General features: G+C 33.7%; 2 protein-coding genes across 3 annotated transcripts; one reads left to right on the forward strand and one right to left on the reverse strand.

Annotated features, from left to right (window-relative positions):
- The first annotated feature begins 5,883 nt into the window (after window positions 1-5,883).
- Window positions 5,884-11,740, forward strand: LOC117318868. Of its 2 annotated transcripts, none has more exons than XM_033873798.1 (5): window positions 5,884-5,994; window positions 6,356-6,427; window positions 7,378-7,446; window positions 10,460-10,510; window positions 11,420-11,740. In XM_033873798.1, exons 1-5 carry the CDS (start codon window positions 5,961-5,963, stop codon window positions 11,620-11,622), a joined length of 429 nt encoding a protein of 142 aa, XP_033729689.1. In that variant the 5' UTR covers window positions 5,884-5,960; the 3' UTR covers window positions 11,623-11,740. The 2 variants fall into 2 exon arrangements, with proteins under 2 accessions (XP_033729689.1, XP_033729690.1); XM_033873799.1 differs by having other exon boundaries at window positions 5,890-5,994; window positions 6,359-6,427.
- A 1,666-nt stretch (window positions 11,741-13,406) lies between these two features.
- On the reverse strand, window positions 13,407-16,947 carry LOC117318865 (putative nuclease HARBI1). Its single transcript, XM_033873795.1, has 4 exons — window positions 16,527-16,947; window positions 14,501-14,640; window positions 14,083-14,194; window positions 13,407-13,792 (listed from the first exon to the last, which is right to left on the reverse strand). The coding sequence occupies exons 1-4, from the start codon at window positions 16,945-16,947 to the stop codon at window positions 13,407-13,409; spliced, it is 1,059 nt and encodes a 352-aa protein (XP_033729686.1).
- Between the last annotated feature and the right edge of the window lie 10,334 nt (window positions 16,948-27,281).

Here is a 27,281-nt window from a genome sequence, read left to right on the forward strand (position 1 = left end):
CGGTGATATTACATCAGAGACGCCATATCGGAAAATATAGAAACGCGTGAACACGTACCTGCAATAAATGCGAATTAGACAACAATAATGTAAGTGCTGAATAAACTTTTGTGAATTAACAAGTGCTACCGAAACCAGGGACATATATAAGTTTCTATTATAACGGGCCATATTAAGATAACATGTAACATCTTACTAATATTCTATTATAACGGGCGAAATACAACGAGTATCATCTTACTAATTTCTTATCATAACAGGTTGTATATAACTTGTAACATTTGATTCTACCATGTTTGCTATGCAACGCCAGTTTTGATTCGTTTAAAACCATGTATTATTTTCCAATAATACAAGCTCGTAAGTCAAGGCTGTAATATTCACCCAATATTGGTAATACGGTTATTTAGCTGAGTGTGCTAACGGGTTAGTCTCTCAATGACTTTTTATCAGGAAGCGTATGATAGATGTTCTTGATCATAGTACTGTAGTGTCTGTACAAAGACATGTATATTTTATAAAAAAAAAAAAAAAAAATGCGTTTGATTTCATCAACCTGAAAGTGAATTCCCTATAGTATAAACGCAATTCTTAACAGAATTCAAGTTAAATTTACGCACAACCTGTATAAGCATATTTTCGGAATTTTTTGAAGTGCACGGAAACCAAACGCGTCAACTCACAAGTAATTATCGGCGCGTGCCAATTAGAACGCCAGAAATCACAGACACCTGAGGTGAAGAGACAGGTGTGACGAGCGTAATCTCACACCTGGCAATTGTTTCTCTGAGCATGTTTGTTTATTTATTAAAGTCCTGTTGACTTGCGACACACGAATTGAAAGTAAAATTACAAGGATCTCAATCAATTCACGATTATTACACAATTACAAAAAGTCATACACTTTAACCATTGCGAATTCATAGATTATATCTTTCTCAAGCATTTAATCGTCGATAATCCATGAGACCGTGACATGTAAAATAAGGGATAAAATCTGTATAATTATGTAGAAGTTTGTTGGAGGCTTCAACACGGGTTTTCATTCGGGAGAGATTTAGTCTATTGTAGATCATGATCTATACAATATATTACTTTCTGAATGAAGTATCCTTCATGACTAAAAGAGGGTTTTGTATAGAATACAACGCATAAGTTTACTGTACCTTTGTATTTCGTCTTTTCTCACAAACCAGAGTATCCAGAACTGTTGTATTTTTGTTGGTATGCTTATTTGAATATTAATTTGCGAATAAAATAGCACATTATTTTATTAAAAGAAATATTGATGCCGTGTTCCTTTTATAGTAACGAGGAAGAAATGGTAAACACATAAATAATATACCTTTATTGGTGATTGACCGATTATTGGGTCGTGTATGACATCTGTTTGCCCCAGGTATAATACATTAGTCTTTGTTACCCAAGCGGTCATTTTGAGAGTCGATTTCACTAAAATCTTCTTCTTTTTGAACGCTCAAACTGATATTGCTGGATTTCGACTTCTTGTCGGCAATATTCGCCAAAATCATCAACCTCAAATCTCGTGTCCAGATGGTATTCAGACATTCTGTGTTGTTACTGTTCACACTGTCGTCTATACTGCTGGCCACCATTTCAGTCACTGTTATACCTGTGGCGTCATAGACTTTCAAATCAACGTGACTGACCGATACGCTGATTAGCAGTCGACCGACAGCGCTGTAATAAACAAATGAACTAACAACCGAAGGCAATCGCCATTTTAATGGCCACGTGTTTCATTGAAAATCATACTTCTGATATCAACCTAGGAGGTTCTTTAAAGAATTTTTTTTCTTTCTCAAATTAATCCACCGCAACTGAGCTCAAGACGACGGGTGCATGCTTAATGCAAGGATATAAGTACTCCAATGTAATTTGGCTATCTAGGATATGAATCATTTTATAAATCTTTCTGCCATTATCGCATCAGAATGAATGGTACAATATATTAAATTTGCGAAATGCGCTGATAAATGACCTACACGTGACGTTATGGACACATTTACGTTTCTGGGCATGACGATATGACAACTGAATGTAGTTTTTTAATATATGCTGGAGTATTAATCACGTACCCGTCCTTCAAGTACATGTTTTGTTTTAAGTACAGCAATTTAAATATTGCTATAAAATGACAGTTTAGAACAAAAAAAAACTGATAAACACATGGGACCAATGCAAATCCGATCACTCAAGCCTTTCCAGTAGAAACAATATAGGTCAAATCATCTTACCTTAGTTGGTCATTCTTTGCTTGCAATAATTGATAAAAGTGGGTACCAATGATAATAAGCATCTTGATTATCCCATTTTGATTGCGGACTCTGTCTTTCGTTGTAATTCATCGTGATTAGACGTTCCTTCTGGAGATCTTTTTTATTAACAGGTGACGGTGGGTCCACGCGAGATTTTTATACTGGTCATAGTATAAGGCGTTAAACAGGTGAATACATTTCTACGTCTATGGACCTGGTACAAATTATGGTGTTTACCTTTAAAGTTAAATGAATGTTAATAAAACCAAAAATATCAATTCCAGCGGTATTAACAAATCAGTGTCACTTCAGTTCATTTAATTTCGTAGACCTATCGGCCCACAAGTCGCTACTTTCACTGTACTTAAAGAAATGTATCGAATGTCGCCAGTAGACAGCTTGTGAAAACAGAAAGGTAAGAACTCATTGTTATCTTTCGTGGGATGATGAAAATGACTGACGTTGCCTTTTTTTGTACCCTATAATGGTAAGTAATAACATCATGAAATTACTAGAAAAGTTCCGTTGCGTTAATAGGTCGTTTATGTATACCCTGGTACCACTATACAAGTCCGTGGTTGGAGGCCTAGCAGTCTGATTGCTCTAATCTACAAATATCAAAAAACAAAATCTTGCCTTATAAACGTGACCGTTGTGTAGACTTCCTGAAGTTTTAAACACAGCGCCGTCTATTGAAGGTGAAAGGTCATCAAAGACAACGCGGATAGTCCGTACATGCAAAACAGTAAAAACATATCTACAATGTATTGTCGTTTTAAACCGAATAATCAAGTAGAATCTATTACAGTTTCAGCAAAATATAAAGTTTATTTCAATAATAGCTCGCCACCATATAGATAATAGCGTATCGCCTCCGGCAGCCCATAATTTGAATAACAAAAATGAAAATAATTATCCCGTGAGAGGACCCTTAATGCCCGATACGAACGCACCGCGCATGACCCAAAACCTCACTTCCGCTTATGGCAGCCGTCATCCCAGAAGGATTTTGACGACAGCTCGTTTTCCCAGGGTTTTTTGTTGCATTTCATTAGTTTTTCTTTTGCTTTGCTTTCGTAATTTGTTATTCTCATCTTTGTTGACAAGTTTTTCATTTTCGTTTGAACTGTCAGTCCGTATGTGTGTCGTATTTCGTCTTTTGTGTCGAGTGGTTACTGCACACGTGGACTGTCTCGCTACGGTACCGCGGTCTAGTAGACCACTTCGGTGTCTATTTTTCTCGCTTTATTTGCTAATAATTTGTTAATTTTATCGGTGGATTTTTCTTCCGTTTTTTGGCTGGATTTTCTCGTTTGATGGAAGCTGCCCGCCTAGCAGAATGCGAGGTAAGAGACTTACTTCGGGTCCAAAAACTCGGTCAGGAGACTGCGGTCATGTCATCCTCGATGGGGATGACCATGACACCTGTTCTACCTGCCGAGGCTGCTCCCGGGACAACATGTGTTCCGTCTGTTTGACATGGTCAAACACTTTGTGGGGCAGGATGTTGTCCCATCAGTCTGTCGCCCGTAATAAGGGTGCTAAGTCTGGGGCAGACAGTAAACGTCAACCTAAAGCCCAGTGTGGTGCTGTTGTCGGCCTCCCACCTGGCAGTGAGGCATTTTTACCCCCTGAAGGGGAAGTAATTTTGTCTCGCAGTGATAGGCACTCTTTGGCTACAGAGGAGCCTATTCACACACATATTTCTGAGGCGGTAGGGCCTTTGGGTTCTATCGGTCATCAGAAGGGCACTCACCCGGGAATCTCCTTGGAGGTCGAAGGGAGCGAGTGTCCAGGGCCCGTATTCATGAAACTGTACTCATGCTCAAACTCAAATTTTGTGCTCATGCTCAATTCTGTACTCCGGTGAGAACGTACTCAAAAAGCGTATTCATCAAACTTTCTGAGAACGTTCTCAGCTGAGTACGGTAACTAAGAGAACTCTCTAATGTTTGGAGTTTCGTTTCGTGTATCGCGGAAATACGCGCACCTGTCCTCGGAGCAGACGACTAAATACCGCAACCGGAATGGCGGAACCCAAAAAGAAAAAACCCACATGGACGTCCCTTGAAGAGGCCACACTGATCCAAGCAGTACATTCAAACGAGAATGTACTGTTTGGATCACTGTCCGGACCAGGTTCACAAAAAATATCCCAGAAGAAAAAAAGAACTTGGGATGAAATAACGGAGATGCTGAATTCGTAAGTATGATATTAACAAACAAAAAAAAAAACAGAAAGCAATCACCCTGAAAATTGATACTATAGTGGTATGTTTATGCAGGGAAGATATATAATTTTACAGCTATTGCGGAATCAATCAGTAGCCATACGATTAGGCTTCATGTATTTGATTGTATTATCTTATTGACGCCTGCTGCTGATTTTAGTACTACCCACGGTGCACTGTGACGTCAGCTCTAATGATGTTATTTTTAGATTTTTGCCGCTGTCTTATGTTGCTCACATTAGCCTATTAGTATGACTATATACATGCATTAGGCCAACGCGATGGAATCGTAACATCTTCAGCTGATCCAGGGAATATAACGTCAATATGCGTCTACCATGTCAACGAATCTGTTCGAATTTTTAGATCAGCCTGCATGATTGCTGATCAGCTGTTTATTGTTTACATTATATTCAGTTGTTACGTCGACCTCAGTATAATCACGGACTTATTGTATTTGTCAGTTGTATAATAACCTATATATTTGTAGAGTCTTAGTACCCAAGAAATGTCAGTTTTTACATGGGGGCTGTTTAAAATCTTGAAAGAAAATGAGACTAACTGTTTTTCCTGTATCTGTAGATAATGGTAACGCCCATTCATACAGTGATAAGTGATGTTACTATACATACATGTCCAATTAAACCGCCTCCCATTGTATTGGTGGCCTGGGTACCTTTCATTTTTACTGGCTTTTTTCTCTCTCCATCTAACCCCACTTAACCCAGGCCAATTAAGATATCCAGTGGACATGACCTTATCTATATAGTGTTCTGGTCATTATGAGGACAGCCTGAATTAAACTACAATATGTTGTATAACTTTTTTTGAAGGATTTTTGTAAAGAAAAGCCTAGTAATTTCCAGTCATGATTACAGTATGTAGTGTTGGTATGTATTACAGACTTTCCTGAGTTAATCCATCTTTAATGATTAACATGAAAATTTCTAAAAATGCTTGTTATTGTAGACAATTCCAGACATGTAAAATAAGGTACAGGTAGGTAGGGAAATCTTTTTGTTAGTCATCCTTGAAAATGGCAAAAAATAATCAGTGTAGGCACAAAAGTACAAGTTTAGTGGAAACACAGGTATTATTATTAGCCTAGGCCTAAATTAGTTTTGAGATTGCAGTATTTGAAAAATAATTTCATGATTATTATAGATAGTGAAATAATTGGAAGTTATTTTACAGAATACCAGAAGGTCATTAGTTATAATTACATCTGTATATACATGTACACTTGGTTTTTTTTTTAAACTAGGCATTATATTATTAGTGTATATGCACCACATATATTTCATGTATCTGATATTTCTTTTTGGTTTTATTATCAGCAAAGGCAAAATTAGATGGATGCCGGTATCCAGCAACTGGTGGTGGACCTCCTCCGGAAAGTCCTTCTCCAGCAGAGGAGCTGATAATTGCTGCCACTGGAACCAGGCCTGGAATGAAAGGCATTACCAATGGAATAGATAGTGATAGTAAGTCCATTGTACAGTTATTACAGTTATCCTGGTGTGGTATTGTCTGTGGTAGGATGCATGCATTTTATTTTACCTTTTGTGTGGTATTTGCATATATAGAAAGAAGCTATGTCATTATTACAGTGTAGTTAAAGAGACTTTATATTACAATTTTGCAGTGATTTGGTCAGTGTAGGACAGAGGTGACCTTTTTTTTGTTAATGAAGTTGTCACAAGCTTATTAGGAGCATCATTCCTTATACAAAATATAACAATATATTCTAAATAGTTTAAACTGTATATTAAGTACGAACTAATGTGCTGTATATTAAGTACAAACTGGTGTACTAATTTAATTTTTATTTAATTCTGAACTCAGCAGTATTGCCAGTCCAACCTATAACTGTGACAGAAACTCAAAGGGAAGACTACACCTCATCTGATTGTCAAGGTAAATTGTAGACATATTCTGAAATATATTTAGGAATTGATTTCAGTTTGAATAAATATGATAAATCATGAATGAATGGAGAAAAATGGCATCAAAACAATCGTGTGTTCGAGACCCGGTCAGGGCACGAGTCAAAAAGTTGTCTTCCTTCGTCATTTGTGTTTCTAAGCTATACATTATATATATATATATATATATAGTGTATTGGTTGATGATGAACAACATACAGTACATGGGTAATGTAGATCAGAAAAAAATAACAGACAGGTCAACTGGTGGCCATATTTGATTTTAACAATCTAGTTTTAGAGTTATTGTTTTTTCTCAAAAAGTCCTTCATTTTTTCCCAAGTTTCAGATGTAAGGTTACCTATTATGTTCAAAAATTCAAGAGGAAGGAATAGAAAAGAGATCAGTCATATGTTGGCCCAGTAGATCATGCTGTGATCTCTAGTATATTTAATAAATATTCAACTGAAAGTGGATACTGACATTAGAAAATTAGCATAAAAAACTCTTTAACCATGGAATTAGAATTGAACAGGGTGACATTTAATAATGAATATTTCAACACATACATGTTGATAAACATGATACATTTCTTTGCTATCAAATGTCTGGTGGGATTTATATTAACTGACAACATTCTATTACAGTGTTGAATGTACCCGAGATAATATGCACTGTGAATTTTGTGCTGACAATTATATAACTACAGTGTACTTCATGATATTAGTAATTGCCAATGAAAATGAGACAATCACAAACATTTTGTCACTGGGCAATCAACCATTCTCAAATACAACTGTGCATTAATTGTCACCAAATTTATAGTTTTTGCTAGCCTTCTTTTTGCACAGTTTTAAGAGAAACATTATTCCACAAATATTTTAGAGTGTGAATTTAATGATAGCCATGAGATTATTAATATTTTCACCCATTAATTTTCAGCCACATTATCCTGTACACAGTGTACTTCAACCACAATCCAAAGCCCTGTCACTTATGAGCTCACAAGTAGTAAGTACTTATTGATTTATTGATAATTTAATATGTAAAGTCATTCTTTCAATCCAAGAATGTTCTGATAATTGAATATTTCTTTCTGTATTACATGTACCAATATAATATCTTGAACAAACACTTCACAGTTTTAAGTCCACTGTTTCTGTTTGATTTGAATACATTTAGCTGTCTTTCATTGTAAAATTTTGTTTAAAAACAGATTCAACAGCATATTTTAGAGAGTGTATTTATTACTGCACCGGCATAATTATTTGTATAAGAAGCGGGGGGTTTTTCCCCAAAAAAAAAGGGGGGAAGGCCCCCAAAACAAAAAAAAAAAAAAAAACAAAAAAAAAAAAAAAAGGGAAAAAAAAAAAAACCGCCCCTAAAAGATACTTTTTTTTTACGGGGTTTTTTACGGGGAAAACTTTCCCTCTTTTCTGGGGGGGTTTTTTCGGGGGGGGGGGGGGCCCCCGGGGGGGGGGTTTCCCGGTTTTTTTTGGGGTTTTTTTTGGGGGCCCTTCCCGGGGGGGGGGGGCCCCCCCGGGGCGTAACAAACCCGGGAAAAAAAAACCAAAGGGGGGGGGGGGGGAAACTTTTTTGGGGGGGCAAAAAAAATTAACCACCCAAAAAATAAAAAAAAAAAAACCAAAAAAAAAAAAAAAAAAAGGGGGGCCGGGGGTTTTTAAAAAAAAAAAAAAAAAAAAAAAAAACAAAAAAAAAAAAAAAAAAAAAAAAAAAAAAAAAAAAAACCCCCCCAAAAACCCCCCCCAAACCCCAAAAAAAAAAAACAAACCAAAAGGGGAATTTGGGACACAAAAACCAAAATTTTTTAAAAAAAGGGGGGGGGGGGGGGGGGGGTTTTTTTGTTTGGGGGGGGGGGGGGGCGCCAAAAAATTTTTAAAATAAAAAAACAAAAAAAAAAAAAAAAACCAAAAAAAAAAAAAAAAAAAAAAAAAAAAAAAAAAAAAAAAAAAACAAAAACCAAAAACAAAAAAAACACAAAAAAAAAAACCAAAAAAAAAAAAAAAAAAAAAAAAAAAAAAAAAAAAAAAAAAAAAAAAAAACCAAAAAAAAAAAAAAACAAAAAAAAAAATTTTTTTTTTTTAAAAACAAAAAAAAAAAAAAAAAAAAAAAAAAAACAAAAATTTTTTTTTTAACAAAAAAAAAAAACCCCAAAATTTTTCCCCCCGGAAACCCCCACAAAAAAATTCTGCCAACTGGACCCCCAAAACCCTTCCAAATATATAAGAAGTTTGTATTTTTCATTCCTGGTGAACGTGGAGAATCAATTTTTTTACCTTTTGTGTGGTATTTGCATATATAGAAAGAAGCTATGTCATTATTACAGTGTAGTTAAAGAGACTTTATATTACAATTTTGCAATGATTTGGTCAGTGTAGGACAGAGGTGACCTTATTTTCTTTGTAAATGAAGTTGTCACAAGCTTATTAGAAGCGTCATTCCTGATACAAAATATAACAATATATTCTAAACAGTTTAAACTGTATATTAAGAACGCACTGGTGTGCTGTATATTAAGTACAAACTGGTGTGCTAATTTAGTTTTTATTTAATTCTGAACTCAGCAGTATTGCCAGTCCAACCTATAACTGTGACAGAAACTCAAAGGGAAGACTACACCTCATCTGATTGTCAAGGTAAATTGTAGACATATTCTGAAATATATTTAGGAATTGATTTCAGTTTGAATAAATATGATAAATCATGAATGAATGGAGAAAAATGGCATCAAAACAATCGTGTGTTCGAGACCCGGTCAGGGCACGAGTCAAAAAGTTGTCTTCCTTCGTCATTTGTGTTTCTAAGCTATACATTATATATATATATATATATAGTGTATTGGTTGATGATGAACAACATACAGTACATGGGTAATGTAGATCAGAAAAAAATAACAGACAGGTCAACTGGTGGCCATATTTGATTTTAACAATCTAGTTTTAGAGTTATTGTTTTTTCTCAAAAAGTCCTTCATTTTTTCCCAAGTTTCAGATGTAAGGTTACCTATTATGTTCAAAAATTCAAGAGGAAGGAATAGAAAAGAGATCAGTCATATGTTGGCCCAGTAGATCATGCTGTGATCTCTAGTATATTTAATAAATATTCAACTGAAAGTGGATACTGACATTAGAAAATTAGCATAAAAAACTCTTTAACCATGGAATTAGAATTGAACAGGGTGACATTTAATAATGAATATTTCAACACATACATGTTGATAAACATGATACATTTCTTTGCTATCAAATGTCTGGTGGGATTTATATTAACTGACAACATTCTATTACAGTGTTGAATGTACCCGAGATAATATGCACTGTGAATTTTGTGCTGACAATTATATAACTACAGTGTACTTCATGATATTAGTAATTGCCAATGAAAATGAGACAATCACAAACATTTTGTCACTGGGCAATCAACCATTCTCAAATACAACTGTGCATTAATTGTCACCAAATTTATAGTTTTTGCTAGCCTTCTTTTTGCACAGTTTTAAGAGAAACATTATTCCACAAATATTTTAGAGTGTGAATTTAATGATAGCCATGAGATTATTAATATTTTCACCCATTAATTTTCAGCCACATTATCCTGTACACAGTGTACTTCAACCACAATCCAAAGCCCTGTCACTTATGAGCTCACAAGTAGTAAGTACTTATTGATTTATTGATAATTTAATATGTAAAGTCATTCTTTCAATCCAAGAATGTTCTGATAATTGAATATTTCTTTCTGTATTACATGTACCAATATAATATCTTGAACAAACACTTCACAGTTTTAAGTCCACTGTTTCTGTTTGATTTGAATACATTTAGCTGTCTTTCATTGTAAAATTTTGTTTAAAAACAGATTCAACAGCATATTTTAGAGAGTGTATTTATTACTGCACCGTGGAATTTTCACTTGTCAACTTATGAAAAAAAAGACACAATACTGTATACGAGCCAATTTGTAGTAATAACAGTCATGTTAAATATTTCACCATCTTTTCCAGCCATATTACCAACATCAGATGCATGCACAGACATTAATGAGCCAACAAAAAGTAAGTGCTTTTAATAACTGTATCAATTTTAAGCTCACCAGGTCTGAAGAATGAAACCAAAGGACCAAGGTGAGTTTATGCCATGTAGTGGTGTCCGTCTGTCAACAACTGATTTCTTTACTGCTGTTCAGAATTTAACAGAAATTGGCAGGAAGCATCCCTATCTGGTTGGGATTCAAATTTATACAAATGATACGGCTGAACCCCCAGGAGCCTAAGCGACGGGGCCGAAAAGGGTCTCTTTTGTAATACTGAGTAACAACTTCTCTGGATTTATGCAATTAATACTAAATCCAACCTGGTGACCATTACAGGCCCTCTCGGCCTCTTGTTTATAAGGTATTAGGGCACTCTTTCATTGCATGACTGTTCATGTTTTAATTAAATTTAAATTTTTCTGGTGACATCACCCAAAGGATGTAGGTCAATAGATATCCATATATATCAAACTGAAGTAATCCTTTGTTAAAACTCTATAAAGAAACTTTATAATCTTGTTACTGCCCAAGTTTGTTTTTAATGTCATTTGCTTGGAAGATATACTTTCAAACCCATAATTTAAAAGTATCAAAAATCAATAAAGCTATCTTATCCAATATCTGGCATGCAGATATAAGACTGAATAAAAGTTGATTCCAGTAACTCTGGATTCAAACAAGGAAGTTGTAGAAAGTTACATACATGGAATTTGCATATATGACCACTTAACTTGGGGCCTGAACCTCAGCTCTTTGGAGTCGGTCAATATCATCAAACTGTCATTCTATGCAGATTATGATTTCCAACCAAGACAAAAGATGAAATTGTTCACAAAATGGCTGCCATGATGATGTTACTGATATATTGAATCTTAGATATTGTAAGATTTTGATTTAAATTAGGTATGACTGTATAATATATTTCTTTCAGAGAAACAAAAAACATCTCTAGCATCACTTACTGAGGAAAACTTGATGCTAGACAACCAACGATTAACCCTGGAAATTAAGCGCATTGAGGAGGAAACCAAGAAAATACAAATGGAGCAACAGAAATTGGCTCAAGAGAAATCTGTCCTAGACCTGAAAGCAGCCTACTGGACATTCAAATTACAAAACGAATTTGAAATTTAAATGTTTTATGCCATGGATGGCAATGTCCCTCGTCTGTCCTTGATCGTTAAATAAGGGGAAAAACTGTAAAGCGATTGCTTTTATCAAATTTTTAACATTTAATTGTACATTTTTACTACAAAATATCAGAAGCTTCAATTGTCACTGATTATAACAGTACTTGTGGTTTATTTTCCCTTTAATGAGAGAATGAATATTATTGATTTTCGCTCAAGGTCATAAGTTAATGTGGCCTCAAGTCATCTAACAAAATATTTTGTCAGCATAATCAAAAGAATTTATTTATATTTATCATCATATCAGCTATTAATTCTTATCAATTTATGCTACAGGGAACTGTATGTGGTTAGTTTCTAGACTGATTTGACACCTTGAAGCCATTCATCATCATCATCATCATCATCATCCTCATCAGCAGCAGCAGCAGCATCCTCATCAGCATCATCATCAAGAGCTCAAGGTTCCTTATCATTTTGTTGATGATCATCATCATTTTGCTGCTCATCATCATCATCATCATCATTTTGATGCTCATCATCATCATTTTGATGCTCATCATCATCATCATCATCATCATCATTTTGATGCTCATCATCATCGTCATGAAGTTCATTATCATCAGTGTATTGATATGTTTACTTTCTAGAACTAGAAGAAATGGCAAAAATGATTTAGAATTGAAATTGATAATATCATGTAGATTTTTAGCCCACCATCATCAGATGGTGGGCTATTCAAATCGCCCTGCGTCCGTGGTCCGTCCCTCCGTCCGTCCCTCCGTCCGTAAACAATTCTTGTTATCGCTATTTCTCAGAAAGTACTGAAGGGATCTTTCTCAAATTTCATATGTAGGTTCCCCTTGGTGCCTAGTTATGCATATTGCGATTTGAGACCAATCGGAAAACAACATGGCCGACAGGCAGCCATCTTTGATTTTGACAATTGGAAGTTTGTTATCGCTATTTCTGAGAAAGTACTGAATGGATCTTTCTGAAATTTCATATGTAAGTTTCCCTTGGTGCCTAGTTATGCATATTGCGTTTTGAGACCAATCTGATAACAACATGGCCGACAGGCAGCCATCTTGGATTTTGACAATTGGAAGTTTGTTATCGCTATTTCTGAGAAAGTACTGAAGGGATCTTTCTGAAATTTCATATGGAGGTTCCCCTTGGTGCCTCTTTATGCTTATTGCATTTTGAGACCAATCTGAAAATAACATGGCCAACAGGCAGCCATCTTGGATTTTGACAATTGAAGTTTGTTATCGCTATTTCTGAGAAAGTACTGAAAGGATCTTTCTGAAATTTCATATGGAGTTTCCCCTTGGTGCCTCTTTATGCTTATTGCATTTTGAGATCAATTGGAAAACAATATGGCCGACAGACCGCCATCTTGGATTTTGACAATTGAAGTTTGTTATCTCTATTTCTCAAAGTACTGAATGGATCTTGCTCAAATTTCATAAGTAGGTTCCCCCTGGTCCCTTGTATTGCATTTTTGGACCAGTCTGTCCTGAAAACAACCTGGCAAACAAACAGCCATTATCGTTGAATCTCAAATTTCTTATATAGCTAGGATTCCCTTGTTTGAAAAGTACTGGAGAGATGTCTCAATTTGCACAGATTAGTAAAATGAAGGAAAAGTAGAGAAAAGATCAATCTGACATGGAACTTATGAAGATCATTCAATGGTGGGCGCCAAGATCCCTCTGGGATCTCTTGTTTTTAAGTCACTTTACTAATTTATAATGTTTAATTTATAATTTAGAATGTAGATTTAAGTTAATTATTGAAATACTGTCTTGTGATGTGATCACGAACATGTTTTCCATCAGGTTGTGCAAGAACTTGTTGGTCTTGGATGTGGAGCTGATTGTCATGCTCAAGCTCCACATCCACTACATCCAACCTGAGGATCCCTATGTTGTGAAGCACAACACAAGCAGAAGTAGTAGAAACTGCCATTTCTGGTCTCATCCTGAGTCCGAATCTTAAGCATGGAAATCTAGCTTTCAAAACGCCAAAAGTCTGTTCTATTAGTACTCTAGTTCTGCACAAGCTCCTGTTAAATCGTTCTTGACCTCTGCCTACAGGCTGGAGAAACGGAGTCATTAAGTACTTCCTGCATGCATATCCAGAATCTCCAAGAAGAAGTCCATCATGTAATCCTGTGAAATGATAATAGATATATAGTAGTTATTTCTCTCTAATCAGATAGAACATAGTTAAACAAAGATTCAGTTGATTTTGCCTGCGGAGTGTTAAAAGGTATGAGTAAGTATATACATGTATATATATTGATATAGTATTTTTAAGTTATGTAAAGACACTTGATAGCTTATCATACAATATTGGTTAATGAAATGTTCATATGTATCAAAATCCCATAAATCTTTTCAGAAAATATGGCTATTTACTGCTGTGTAAATGACCCTGAACCAATGCACTGATTTCTTACCATTTTCAAATTGGTCTTTTAAGGCTGAAGCGTTCCAAATCCGTGAATCATGGACACTGCCTGGCCATGACGCATTTAGACTTGTGATCCTCATGTGGGCATCACAAATTGCCTGTTGTGTTTATAGAGATTATATTGACAAACTGCATACTTCATATTCCTAATCTTTATTTACAAGTTTAAATGTGCAACATCAAAAAGAGAGCTGTGTAATCTCAGGAATTAAGGTACAAATAAGTGAAAGTATCATTTTCAACGTATTTTAGGGAGTGTACCATATTCCATATGTTAAACTTCATGTTATGATTGATGAATTAGCATCATTAAATTTTATGCCTTTCACAAAATAAGATTGGGAAGAATTGTTCTCAGTAGTCCTGTAGATAAAAAGTCGAGTGGTAAATATTTCTATATGTACCTGTATGTTCAAGGAATGGTATCCTTTTCTATTGAGAAAGTCTGCTTCATTGGCTGCTGGCTTCTTGATTTTCACAAATGTCCCATCTATACAGCCTAGGACATTTGGAAATCCTAAATAAAAGAACCGAGTTACATTTTATGGTAAAATAAATCCTTTTTAAAGGAAAAAATAACCTGGGTATTTGTGAGTAGCTTGGTGTATTGGGGGTTGTGACTGTGTCCTGGATGATGTTTGTGTGTGTGTAGGGGGGGGGGGGTGTTGGGGGGTGTTTGACGTGTATGAGTGCCATTTAATTTATTCGCATCAAAAAATTGAAATAGAGAAAATGTGGGTTTTTCACGGTTCATCAATGTGAAAAATATATTTCATTGTCATTTTTTAACAATGATTTTCAGGCAAGGCATATAATAAACGATAACTCAATATCTGCTCATTTCAATTCTTGAATTCAATATCAGTTACATAAGTGGACATTTTGGCAAGCTTTTTTGGGTTTTTACCCATTTAATTCAGATATATTTATTAAGAATAGAGATACATCTATTTATGTATAAAATACAGATACTTGTATTTTAATTAAAGGTCTGTATTCTAATAAGAGATACCCATATTTCAAATACATTGTAGATATCTGTTAATATAGAACTGTATTTTAGATAGAGATCTTTACCTTCTATTAAATACAGATCTATGTATTAAAATCAAAGATATCTCTATTTAGTTTAAACATTATTTTATTCAACAAGGCACAATAACATTACATATACAAAAAATTGCAAATGGGATGGGAAAACAAGCTTAAAGCTTATATTAATTCCTTTCCATTTGAATTTGAGATATTTGTACTTTAACTACAGATATCTAATTATTGAATTACTTTTTAATAGAGATGTCTCTATTTAATTACAGTTACTATTATTTGAAATAAAGATATATCAATTTAACTACAGATATCTAAATCAAATAAGTAAAAACCCAAACTACATGTACTTACCATATAATTCCTTTTTTCTTCTCAAAGTTGCTCTTTTTTAACTCAGTATGATTGCAATGCTCGAGCATTACGAGCAATGTGCAAAATTTGAATGAAACAGTTTGCTTTTGAAATAAGGGAAAGTCCATAGGTTGAGTGAGAGGTATGAAGATGTGAATACACCTTAATTGTTCTATTAATCAAAATAATACAGCGTGCGTATAAATGAAATATTTCGTACAATCTGATAAACTGATCTTCAGCTTTCATGGGGTCATAGTCTTTGAAATATGTATGCATAATTGCCTTTAAAATTTGTGTTGTGTTGTGAAAAATCAAGATACTGTGATAATCTGTGATATTTGTTGGAATGTGTATTTCAAGTATTTGCAATATGCATTTACTTTGATAATGATTATTGTAAATGTGTTTCAGGGATCTGTAATGTTTTAAGTTATTTCTGAAGTTAATTGATTTAAATTTTATGGCGCGGGAAGGATGTTATAATTAAATAATTTATGCCTAGGCAAAATTCGAATACTGGCTAGGCAAAATTCTATTTCTGTCTAGGCAAAATTATATTTCTAGCTAGGCAAAATTCTATTTTTGCCTAAGCAATATTCGATTTTTGCCTAGGCATAAATCGATATTGTCTAGGCTGAAATATTTTTGCCTAAGCACTATTCGATTTTTGCCTATTATATATTTAATTATGACATCCTTCCCGCGCCATAAAATTTGACATGTGTATCAAGGATCTGAACAAATCATTCACATGAAAATTGTTGGATGTTTTTTATTATCATTAAAAACTAGACCTTCATATCGCATTCCAAGTCGCTTGTTGGTGTTATTTCTTCCACAGGCTTGTTAGAGCCTGTTGGCGTTCTTTTCAGTGAGTTAGTATGACCCGCGTCATGTGTGACGTCATTTCCGATACATTGAAGTTGGAGACTGGAACCTAATTTGAGGACGCTGATATGCTTATTTACAATGTAATAAGACATGGTAATTTTATCTAAAAAACAGACGGTTACAATACTGACTAACCTGCAATTGCCCCAAACTCTTGCTTTGTTCTGTTTCCGTTTTCTCCTCTCGGGAATGTGACAAAATTACGGATTCTTCTTGCAAGGGCACCGACAACTCGCCGCACAACTCTACTGACTGTCGGCTGAGAAATCTTAACAGAGTCGCCTATCAATTGTTGGAAGGCCCCTGTCGCCAAGAACCTCAAACAAATAAGGACTTGCAACAGGGGTGGGAGGGACACGCTTCTGAGCGTTCTATGGGTAATAGAATCCGCCACCAGACCAACGATATATACGATGGTGTCCGGCCGAAATCGAAAACGCCGGAACACTTCTTCATCTGAAAGGAGCTCTAGGGGGTTCTGGCGATCCATTATAAGCCTTGGCCTTGGTATGACCACTTCTCTCACTTCTCTATTTACAAAACGTCCTGCCGCCATGGTGGAGAAAAGTGTGCTGAGCATGGGCAATACCATACTCAAGAAATCTTGAGAACGTGCTCAAATCTTGAGCACGATTTGAGCACAGATTTTTTCATGAATACGACTTGAGCATGAGAATAAAATCCGTGAGTACAAAACTTTATTTTGAGCACAAAACCTTGAGTTTGTGCATGAGTACAGTTTCATGAATACGGGCCCAGGTACCATCTCCGTTAGCGGAATGGTTACCGAACAGGCCAGTCATGCGACCCGGGCCCCATTGAGGGGTGCCGGTGTACCCACTGACAGTAGGCCGGCTGGTACTGCCGGTTTTTACGGTGGTTCTGGAGAGGCTGCACTAGGAGCTGGGAGTGTCTCTGTTTCACTCCCAGGCGTTGGTTTACCGTATTTTGAGTCTGGTTTGGGTTCCGGGGTAATGCACCCGTCAGTTCCTAGGTCTGCCTTGCCTCTATCTGGTCCTCCTCCAGTTAGAGCTCCTGGCTCAGTGGGGTTTATGGGAGCTCCAAGGCACCCCCCCACCTTATCCCTACCCTCTTTCTGCACCCGGTGTAGTATGGTATTTTGACCCCCATGGTAAATTGACCCCGGGGTCAAAATACCATTATGGTAAAATGACCCCCCCCCCCCCCCATGGTAAAGTGACCCCCCCCATACTAAAGTCACTAAAACATGATTTTCATATATCATTTTATATATTTTCATTAAAACAATCTTGTATCATTATAAACAGTACAAGTTTGGAGGGGTAGGTTGACTATATAGTGAAATATAGGTGAATAGTTGATGGAGAACATTAATGAAGAAATAAAGCTTTTTTTATCATTAATTTTGGTAATTTTGGTAACTTATTTTCACAAAACCTTTATCAGTATACATCAATAATTCTATAAATTTTAACAACAATAAAATTGGTCTGGGGTAACTAATTTTGATGAGTCATTTATGCCTGGAAGAGGGGGGGGGGGGGTCACTTTACCATCATGGCCATGGTAAAGTGACCCCCCCCCCCTCCTGCCCCTCCTGCCCCTCCACAACCACCTACAAAGTTAACAATATTTTATTTGTTTACTTCCATTCATTAAAATATACATAAATAAAGTCAAGACAATTGGTCTTAGGGTAGGTGATTTTTTTATGTAAGCTATGTGGAGAGGTTGGGGAGAGGGGAATCACTTTACCATGATTATAGTGAAAATATATTTTTGTGGATTTTTTTTTTTTTTTCACTAAATATTTTTTCAATTTACCTCAAATCATTAATCTATACATTTAAAAACCATTGAATTGAATCGTGATCAGTTAATTTAATGCGATTCATGTAATAAGGGGGAAGAGAGGGTGGGGGTCACTTTACCATGGTCATGGTAAAGTGAACCCCCCCCTCCTCATCCCCATCAAGAATATAAGCATTCATTCTTTTTTTTTTACCAAACCTTTTATACTTCAATTATGCCATTACTCTATGCATAAAAATTTGAAAAAAAATAAGTTTGGATAGGCAGGTGATAGAAACGTAGAAAGTGATGAATGGCCTTCCACTACCTTTACAATACTTATATATCATTTTCACCTTACTTTTATAAGTTACTTTAAATTTGAAATATGTATGTGATTTGGGGTATGCAGGTAAAAGATCGGAGATAATAGAGAGATGACAGTGAGTGTGTGTGATATATGTTGGTTTTGGAATCAAATGTCAATATCTCAAGTGGCAGAGAAACAATGCAATATAAAATATGACATGGACACAATTTCCTGGTATACAATGCAGGTAACTAACCAATAATTAATGTGAAACATGGCTGCATGTCAAGATGTGAAGGACAGTGTAATGGTATGGCTTCTGTATGCTTGGGGGGGGGGGGGGGGGGGGGGGGGGGGGGGGGGCAGTAAGTCATTACGTTTCAGTGTCAGCCTGTTTCTCCCAAAACTGAATAATATATCCTGGTTGTCCCAAAAAGTGATGTAAACAATATAGTTGGAGTATTATTTTTTTGGGTTTTAACAGTTATGTTACCTGTACAGGTAAATTAAGGTGTCCATTACTAAATATACCAGTTGACAGCAAAAACATAAATGAATAAATAAATAAAAGGAATTAAAAAAAAAAAAACATGCAAATTAATAAGGTAATAAATTGATAAAAATTATTCATATTTTTAATATTATTGACTAATTTTTGATATGTATCTCCCATATTACGAATGATCAAATTCAAGAGAGATGTCACAAATAAAGCGGTAAAAATTTGATTAGATTTTTGAATTAGAGGAAGTAATGGATGCAATTAAAAGTAATGTCTAGAAGTCAGCTGGTATGGATTTGATTGAATATAAAGACTTTTGGCACCTGTTTTATTGAAGATTGAAATTTTTTCAATATCATTATGGAAGTTGGCTATTTAATTCCCTCATGCTTGGGCACAGGGTTTAATTATTCCCTTGTATAAAAGCAAGATAACATAATGAAAATAACTACAGGAGTAATACCCTCATTAGTCATGTAGCTAAGTTATTAACTATAGTCTTCTGAACAAACATTGTAAGACTGGAGTGATCTGAACAGATCCTTACAGAGGTCACAATTTGGGTTTAAGACTGGTTTTGGTCTATGTGATGCAATATTTGCATGTCATAGTAAATAATACTTTACAACCAAATGTAGTAAAGGCGTTTGATAATGTTACTCACGATTATGAAGAAGTTGTTAATTTGTCAAATGTTCACAAGTTCAAGTTTGAAAGGGTCAATGTTAGGAGAGTAAACTTAGCGACTGATGCAAGGGATGGGTATACATGCTTCTGATTTGAATGAAGAAACAGCAAAGGGTACCCTTGTTTAAGCTGGATTCACGAATACATTGTCTATGATAAGAAAACAAAAATCATAAAAATGTATTCAGTGTATATTTTGAACTGGGTCTATGAGATAACAAAAAAAAAATTTACATTTTCACAAAATGTACAAAGAAAACAGTTATTTGAAAACGTATACGCAATGCTTGCATGAATTTTTTCATTAATGAATTACATGGTGCATTTGATAATTCTTCAAAATGCCAAATTTATCAATACCTTGCTAATAGCTTTGACATTCAATATTTATTGACGAAATCTCTGACAAAATCAATGATAAAATCTGACAAAATCTGACAAAATCTCTTAAATCTAAAACAGAACAACTGTTAAGTTGAATTTCGTATATGGGCAAAAACTCTTAATATTGAGTCTGACGCTTTAATGCCGTTTTTAGAAGCGATGATTTTGGAATAAATGGATGAGAAAGACAATAGCCTTCGATGTTTAATTAGTAACTAGACCCCTGTGTAAACAAATTTTGTTTGTCCAAAACAACATTTTACCTGGATTTTCAGTTTAGGGAGCAAAAGGATTAAAACTTAATTACCCCTAAACAAATAAATTCACAGCAGTTCAAAAATCTTAGATAACATTTAGTAAAATAAAAAATAATAACTAGAACTGTCGCCAGGAAGACTGACTAATACCCCCCGCAATCTGAACGAGTCAATTTCATTGAAATTGGCCCTTCGGTTTAGGAGGAGCTGTCTGGACAAACTTAAAAATTATGGTTCTTATAGGAAAACCTGTGACCAGTTGCCATAGAAACAAAAATTTTGAGAAATGAAAGTGGCATGCACATCTACACATGATCATTAATATGGATGGAAGGACAGAGGGACGGACGGGTGATCGGACGGACGGACGAACAGACAACCTGATTCCAGTATACCCCCCTAACTTTGTTGCGGGGGTATAATTAAGTACACATGTATATTAGAATGTACATATGAATGTTTAGTTCAATAAGTAATGTGTCTGTGGAAAAAGGGTATAAAATAAAGGTAAGACTTTCTGCATAACTCTCTTCAGCCTTAAAAACTAGAACTGTCGCCAGTTCTGACTAATACCCCCGCAATTTGCACAAGTCAATGGTGAATTGGAACTGTTAATTAGAGGCGACGTTTCATTGACATTTAACATGCAGGTATCCTGCTTGTCAACCATGCCAAACTTTTGTATCAACAAAAAATAATTCATCTGAAAACATTGTTTTTACATTAATTAATAACTGTGTCTTTAAGACAACTGAGGCATCACTCATTACTTTGTACATGTTTTGAAATATGTATGCATGTAATTATATCAGTACTTCATTTCAATAATATGAAAACTGTGATGTTAATTGATACCTGAATGACAAAGCATATTAACATTACATTATGTCTATTGATTATTAATATAAGTTTGTTCAGCAAATGTTTCCTTCAATATGACATTCTTATTGGACACATTATATGAATTTAGTTGTTTACATGATCAGAAGTCAGGTGTATAAGATGACACTGATTGTGTCCTTCTATAACTACAGTCTCTCTATTGGTTTTGGAATTACTAAAATGTTATTCCAATAACCTGCGATTCCCAGTTGTTGATGAAACCATGCAATGAAGGTGACACGCGAATTCAATACCATGGTTCACACAGGTGATTAAACCAATTACTGTGAGACAATGATTGTCTAAAATGGACAATGCAATGAAGAATGACCAGTCACTGATTAGAAGTTTGATGACACTGACCAATCAGGGCTTAGTAAGTATATTGACCAATAAATTAACAACTTGATGTTACCATTAAAGGTATATAAAACATTTCCTCAGTGAAAAAAGAATACCCTCATTATAGATAAAACTGAAAGTGTTGTTTCCGTGAATATGTGGATGTACGGTTTTCTGGCAACATGAATGCAGAAGAATATGACAACCTGCTGATATTTCTTCAAAGTGACCCAAATAACAGAATCTGGCCATCTGCTGTGCAGGTAAATGAATTTTTCATTCATATATAATACAGGCCAACATTTATGAAAAAATTCTATGTAACATGTCATAGAAATTAAATAATGTCCAAGGGAAAAAAAAAAAAAGAAAAATGTATCCCATACTTTTGGTTAGTGGTTTTATATTATCAATTTCATACACAAATAATTAATATAAAATATACACTTAATCGACAGAGAAAGATTAATTGATCCATTTTTATAACAATTATCTTTGAAACTAAGCATTGAAAAATGTTGGCCTGCATATGACAAGTTAACCTCTTTAATATGGTTTGTATATATAAACCATGCATACACATTACCCTGGTAGCTTGATTATGTTGTAAGCTAAGTGTTCACTGTTGCTGTTATAAATTAATTAGGTAGAATATATATTCAATATTACATAGTTTTTGAAGAAATATATATCATTATACACAAACTTTTTCAAATGCTTAAATTCAAGTAAAAGTACATTTTGTAGATCATTGAAATTTAGTTAAAATTATTGATATTTCGAAGTGAAATACAAAAACAAAATGACTGTATATATTATAACCCAAATATAGGTAGTTTAAATTTTGTGTCAAATCATTAAAAATATATGAAAAATGAAAAAAGAAAATGGTATAGGCATGTCATAGAAAGTATGTTTGATATGTTACAAATATATATTCAAAATGCCATGGAAATAATACAAAGGATATGTTATAAATAGCTTAGTTTGTAAGAATATTGTATATTACTGAAAAAATATTATTTATAGATCTGTGTGTATGTTATGGATGTTAAGTCTCTAAAAGTATATTACAGATAATAAATGATATATGCATGCTTGATATATATGTTATAGATTTGTTATAGATGTATTATGATATGATATAACATTAGATTTGTTATAGATACATAATGATTCAAGTATGATATATATGTTATAGATGTGTTATATATGTTATATATTTGTTATAGATGTAATACGATATAATATAACACTAGATAGGTTGTAGATTTTTACTGATTCAAGTATGATACATATGTTATAGATTTGTTATAGGTGTAATAGGATATAATAGAACATTAGATAGGTTGTTGATAAAATTATGTAAAGATTCAATTAGTTTGATATATATGTTATAGATTTATTATATATGTTATATATTTGTGATATGTGTTATAGATTTGTTATAGGTTAAGTACGATGTAATAGAACACTATAGGATGTTGATAAAATTATGTAATTATTCAATTAGTATGATATATATGTTATAAATTGATAATATATGTTATAGATTTGTTATATGTGTTATAGATTTGTTATAGGTTTAGTACGATGTAATAGAACATTAGATAGGTTGTTGATAAAATTATGTAAATATTCAATTAGTATGATATATATGTTATAGATTTGAGATATATGTGTCCAAAGAAATGATATGTTATAGATTTGTTATTGATATATTATGATATAATAGAACATTAGGTAGAGGTTGGTAAGATTATGTTATTATTCAATTAGTATGATATATATGTTATAAATTGATAATATATGTTATAGATTTGTTATATGTGTTATAGATTTGTTATAGGTTAAATACGATGTAATAGAACACTATAGGATGTTGATAAAATTATGTAATTATTCAATTGGTATGATATATATGTTATATATTTATGATATATGTTATAGATTTGTGATAAAGGTGTCCAAAGATATTATATGTTATAGATTTGTTATAGATATATTCTGATATAATAGAACACTAGATAGGTTGTAGATATTTACTGATTCAAGTATGATATATATGTTATAGATTTGTTATAGGTGTATTATGATATAATAGAACATTAGATAGGTAATTGATAAAATTATGTAATGATTCAATTAGTATGATATATATGTTATATTATAGATTTATGATTGATTTGTGATATAGGTGTCCAAAGATATGATATGTTATAGATTTGTTATAGATGTATTATGATATAATAGAACACTAGATAGGTTGTAGATATTTACTGATTCAAGTATGTTATATATGTTATAGATTTGTTATAGGTTTAATACGATATAATAGAACATTAGATAGGTTGTAGATAAAGTTATGTAATGATTAAATTAGTATGATATATATGTTATAGATTTGAGATATATGTGTCCAAAGAAATGATATGTTATAGATTTGTTATTGATGTATTATGATATAATAGAACATTAGGTAGAGGTTGGTAAGATTATGTTATTATTCAATTAGTATGATATATATGTTATAAATTGATAATATATGTTATAGATTTGTTATATGTGTTATAGATTTGTTATAGGTTAAATACGATGTAATAGAACACTATAGGATGTTGATAAAATTATGTAATTATTCAATTAGTATGATATATATGTTATAAATTGATAATATATGTTATAGATTTGTTATATGTGTTATAGATTTGTTATAGGTTTAGTACGATGTAATAGAACATTAGATAGGTTGTTGATAAAATTATGTAAATATTCAATTAGTATGATATATATGTTATAGATTGATGATATATGTTATAGATTTGTGATAAAGGTGTCCAAAGATATTATATGTTATAGATTTGTTATAGATATATTCTGATATAATAGAACACTAGATAGGTTGTAGATATTTACTGATTCAAGTATGATATATATGTTATAGATTTGTTATAAGTGTAATAGGATATAATAGAACATTAGATAGGTTGTTGATAAAATTATGTAATGATTCAATTAGTATGATATATATGTTATATTATAGATTTATGATTGATTTGTGATATAGGTGTCCAAAGATATGATATGTTATAGATTTGTTACAGATGTATAATGATATAATAGAACACTAAATAGGTTGTAGATATATACTGATTCAATTATGATATATATGTTATAGATTTATTATAGGTTTAATACGATATAATAGAACATTAGATAGGTTGTAGATAAAATTATGTAATGATTAAATTAGTATGATATATATGTTATAGATTTATTATATATGATATAGATTTGTGATATACAATGTAGGTGTTCAAAGATATGATATGCTATAGATTTGTTATGAATGTAATATGATATAATTGAACAGTAGATATGTTTTTGATATATACTGATTCAAGTACGATATATATGTTTTAGATTTGTTATAGATTTGTGTCCAAAGATACATGTTAAAGATTTGTTACAGATGTAATACAGTATAATAGAACATTATATAGGTTGTGGTTATAGATATATACCGATTCAAGTATGATATATATGTTATTGATTTGTTATAGGTGTGATACGATATAATAGAACATTAGATAGGTTGTTGACGTATAATGATTCGAGTATGATATATATGACTGAAGCATTTTATGTGTTATAGATGTGTTATGGGTGTCATATGTTATGATAGAGCATTAGAATAATATATACAGAATCAAGTATGATATATACATATTGTAAATGATAGTTTTGTTATAGATGTGTTATGAATGAAATTTAATCAATTCATTATGACAGATATGTTTGTAATAAATATGTCTGATGCCTATATTCTGTAAAACTCCTGCTTCAGAGAAACTGTGCAAACCATTATTCAATATTTAGTGCTTTAACTCCAAGGCTCATCTCAGCACCTAGTTAATGTGGTCAAAATGCACCCAGCCATTCTTAACTTATGATTTAAAATGAAAAATAAAAGGTCAAATGTGCTGTATCATATATAGTTGACTCATATGACATATGAAATTGCCATTTGTTCTGATACAAATAACTAACATTCAAATATCTTTAATTGCTTTTCAGGGGAAAAATGCAAAGAACAATTACAGGAGGAAAGCCAGATCTTACTTTCAAGAGGGAGGCACATTATTTTACCACCATCCAAAATGCGGCCCATTAAGAGTTATCAGCACAGTTTGTCATGGACACAATCTGCCGTCATGGAGTTCCCAAGGTCATTCTTACGGACCAAGGTCGGGAGTTTTGTAATGAGATGAACGAGGAACTATGTAGCCGCCTGAACATTCAGCATAAAGTAACATCAGCTTACCATCCACAGACAAATGGACTTACAGAGCGATTCAATAAGACTCTATGTGATGGATTAGTAAAGTATGTTAATGATAAGCAAAACAACTGGGATGAGTACTTGCAAATGGTTGCGTTTGCAACAAGGACATGTGTTCAGAAATCTACAAATGAGACACCATTTTACTTAGTGTATGGACGAAAAGCTCTTCTACCAATTCAGCTGGACATTCCAACAACAGTGACAGGATCCTCAACAGAACGAAGTGAAGAAGAGTGGGAAGCACTCCGAGAAGACAGGACCTCATCATTTATCGAATTACTTCAAATAAGACACAAAGCACAGACTTCTATTGCCACAGCTCAAAAGAAACAGAAGGAGTACTATGACAGCAGACAACAGCAAATGACACTGGAGCCAGAAGACCAAGTACTCATAAAGAACCCAAGAAAACACAATCGCAAGGGTGACAAAATGACGAACAGATATATTGGACCATACAAGATCATTGCTCATGTAGGTAAAGGTGTGTTCAGACTAGAAGGGAGGAAAGCATTACAGAACATAACAAGGGGAACATATATATGAAATTTGAGAAAGATCCCTTCTGTACTTTCTGAGAAATAGCGATAACAAACTTCAATTGTCAAAATCCAAGATGGCTGCCTGTCGGCCATGTTGTTTTCCGATAGGTCTCAAAATGCTTTATGCATAACTAGGCACCAAGGGGAACCTACATATGAAATTTGAGAAAGATCTCTTCAGTACAATCTGAGAAATAGCGATAACAAACTTCAATTGTCAAAATCCAAGATGGCTGCCTGTCGGCCATGTTGTTTTCCGATCGGTCTCAAAACGCAATATGCATAACTAGGTACCAAGGGGAACCTACATATGAAATTTCAGAAAGATCCCTTCAGTACTTTCTGAGAAATAGCGATAACAAACTTCAATTGTCAAAATCCAAGATGGCTGCCTGTTGGCCATGTTGTTTTTCGATAGGTCTCAAAATGCTTTATGCATAACTAGGCACCAAGGGGAACCTACATATGAAATTTGAGAAAGATCTCTTCAGTACATTCTGAGAAATAGCGATAACAAACTTCAATTGTCAAAATCCAAGATGGCTGCCTGTCGGCCATGTTGTTTTCCGATCGGTCTCAAAACGCAATATGCATAACTAGGTACCAAGGGGAACCTACATATGAAATTTCAGAAAGATCCCTTCAGTACTTTCTGAGAAATAGCGATAACAAACTTCAATTGTCAAAATCCAAGATGGCTGCCTGTTGGCCATGTTGTTTTCCGATAGGTCTCAAAATGCTTTATGCATAACTAGGCACCAAGGGGAACCTACATATGAAATTTGAGAAAGATCTCTTCAGTACATTCTGAGAAATAGCGATAACAAACTTCAATTGTCAAAATCCAAGATGGCTGCCTGTCGGCC

This window comes from Pecten maximus, unplaced genomic scaffold (assembly GCF_902652985.1).
Source record: "Pecten maximus unplaced genomic scaffold, xPecMax1.1, whole genome shotgun sequence".
Lineage (NCBI taxonomy): Eukaryota > Metazoa > Mollusca > Bivalvia > Pectinida > Pectinidae > Pecten > Pecten maximus.

Bases quoted from the DNA above. Each gene is read 5' to 3' on its own strand.
- LOC117318868 (XM_033873798.1), top strand. From the start codon at position 5,961: ATGAAAGGCATTACCAATGGAATAGATAGTGATA. The intron at 7,447-10,459 runs GTAAGTACTTAT...CATCTTTTCCAG, and splicing joins CACTTATGAGCTCACAAGTA to CCATATTACCAACATCAGAT. The intron at 10,511-11,419 runs GTAAGTGCTTTT...TATTTCTTTCAG, and splicing joins CATTAATGAGCCAACAAAAA to AGAAACAAAAAACATCTCTA.
- LOC117318865 (XM_033873795.1), bottom strand. From the start codon at position 16,947: ATGGCGGCAGGACGTTTTGTAAATAGAGAAGTGAGAGAAGTGGTCATA. The intron at 14,641-16,526 runs GTTAGTCAGTAT...TTATTTTACCAT, and splicing joins AGAGTTTGGGGCAATTGCAG to AAAATGTAACTCGGTTCTTT. The intron at 14,195-14,500 runs GTACATATAGAA...TAAACACAACAG, and splicing joins ACCATTCCTTGAACATACAG to GCAATTTGTGATGCCCACAT.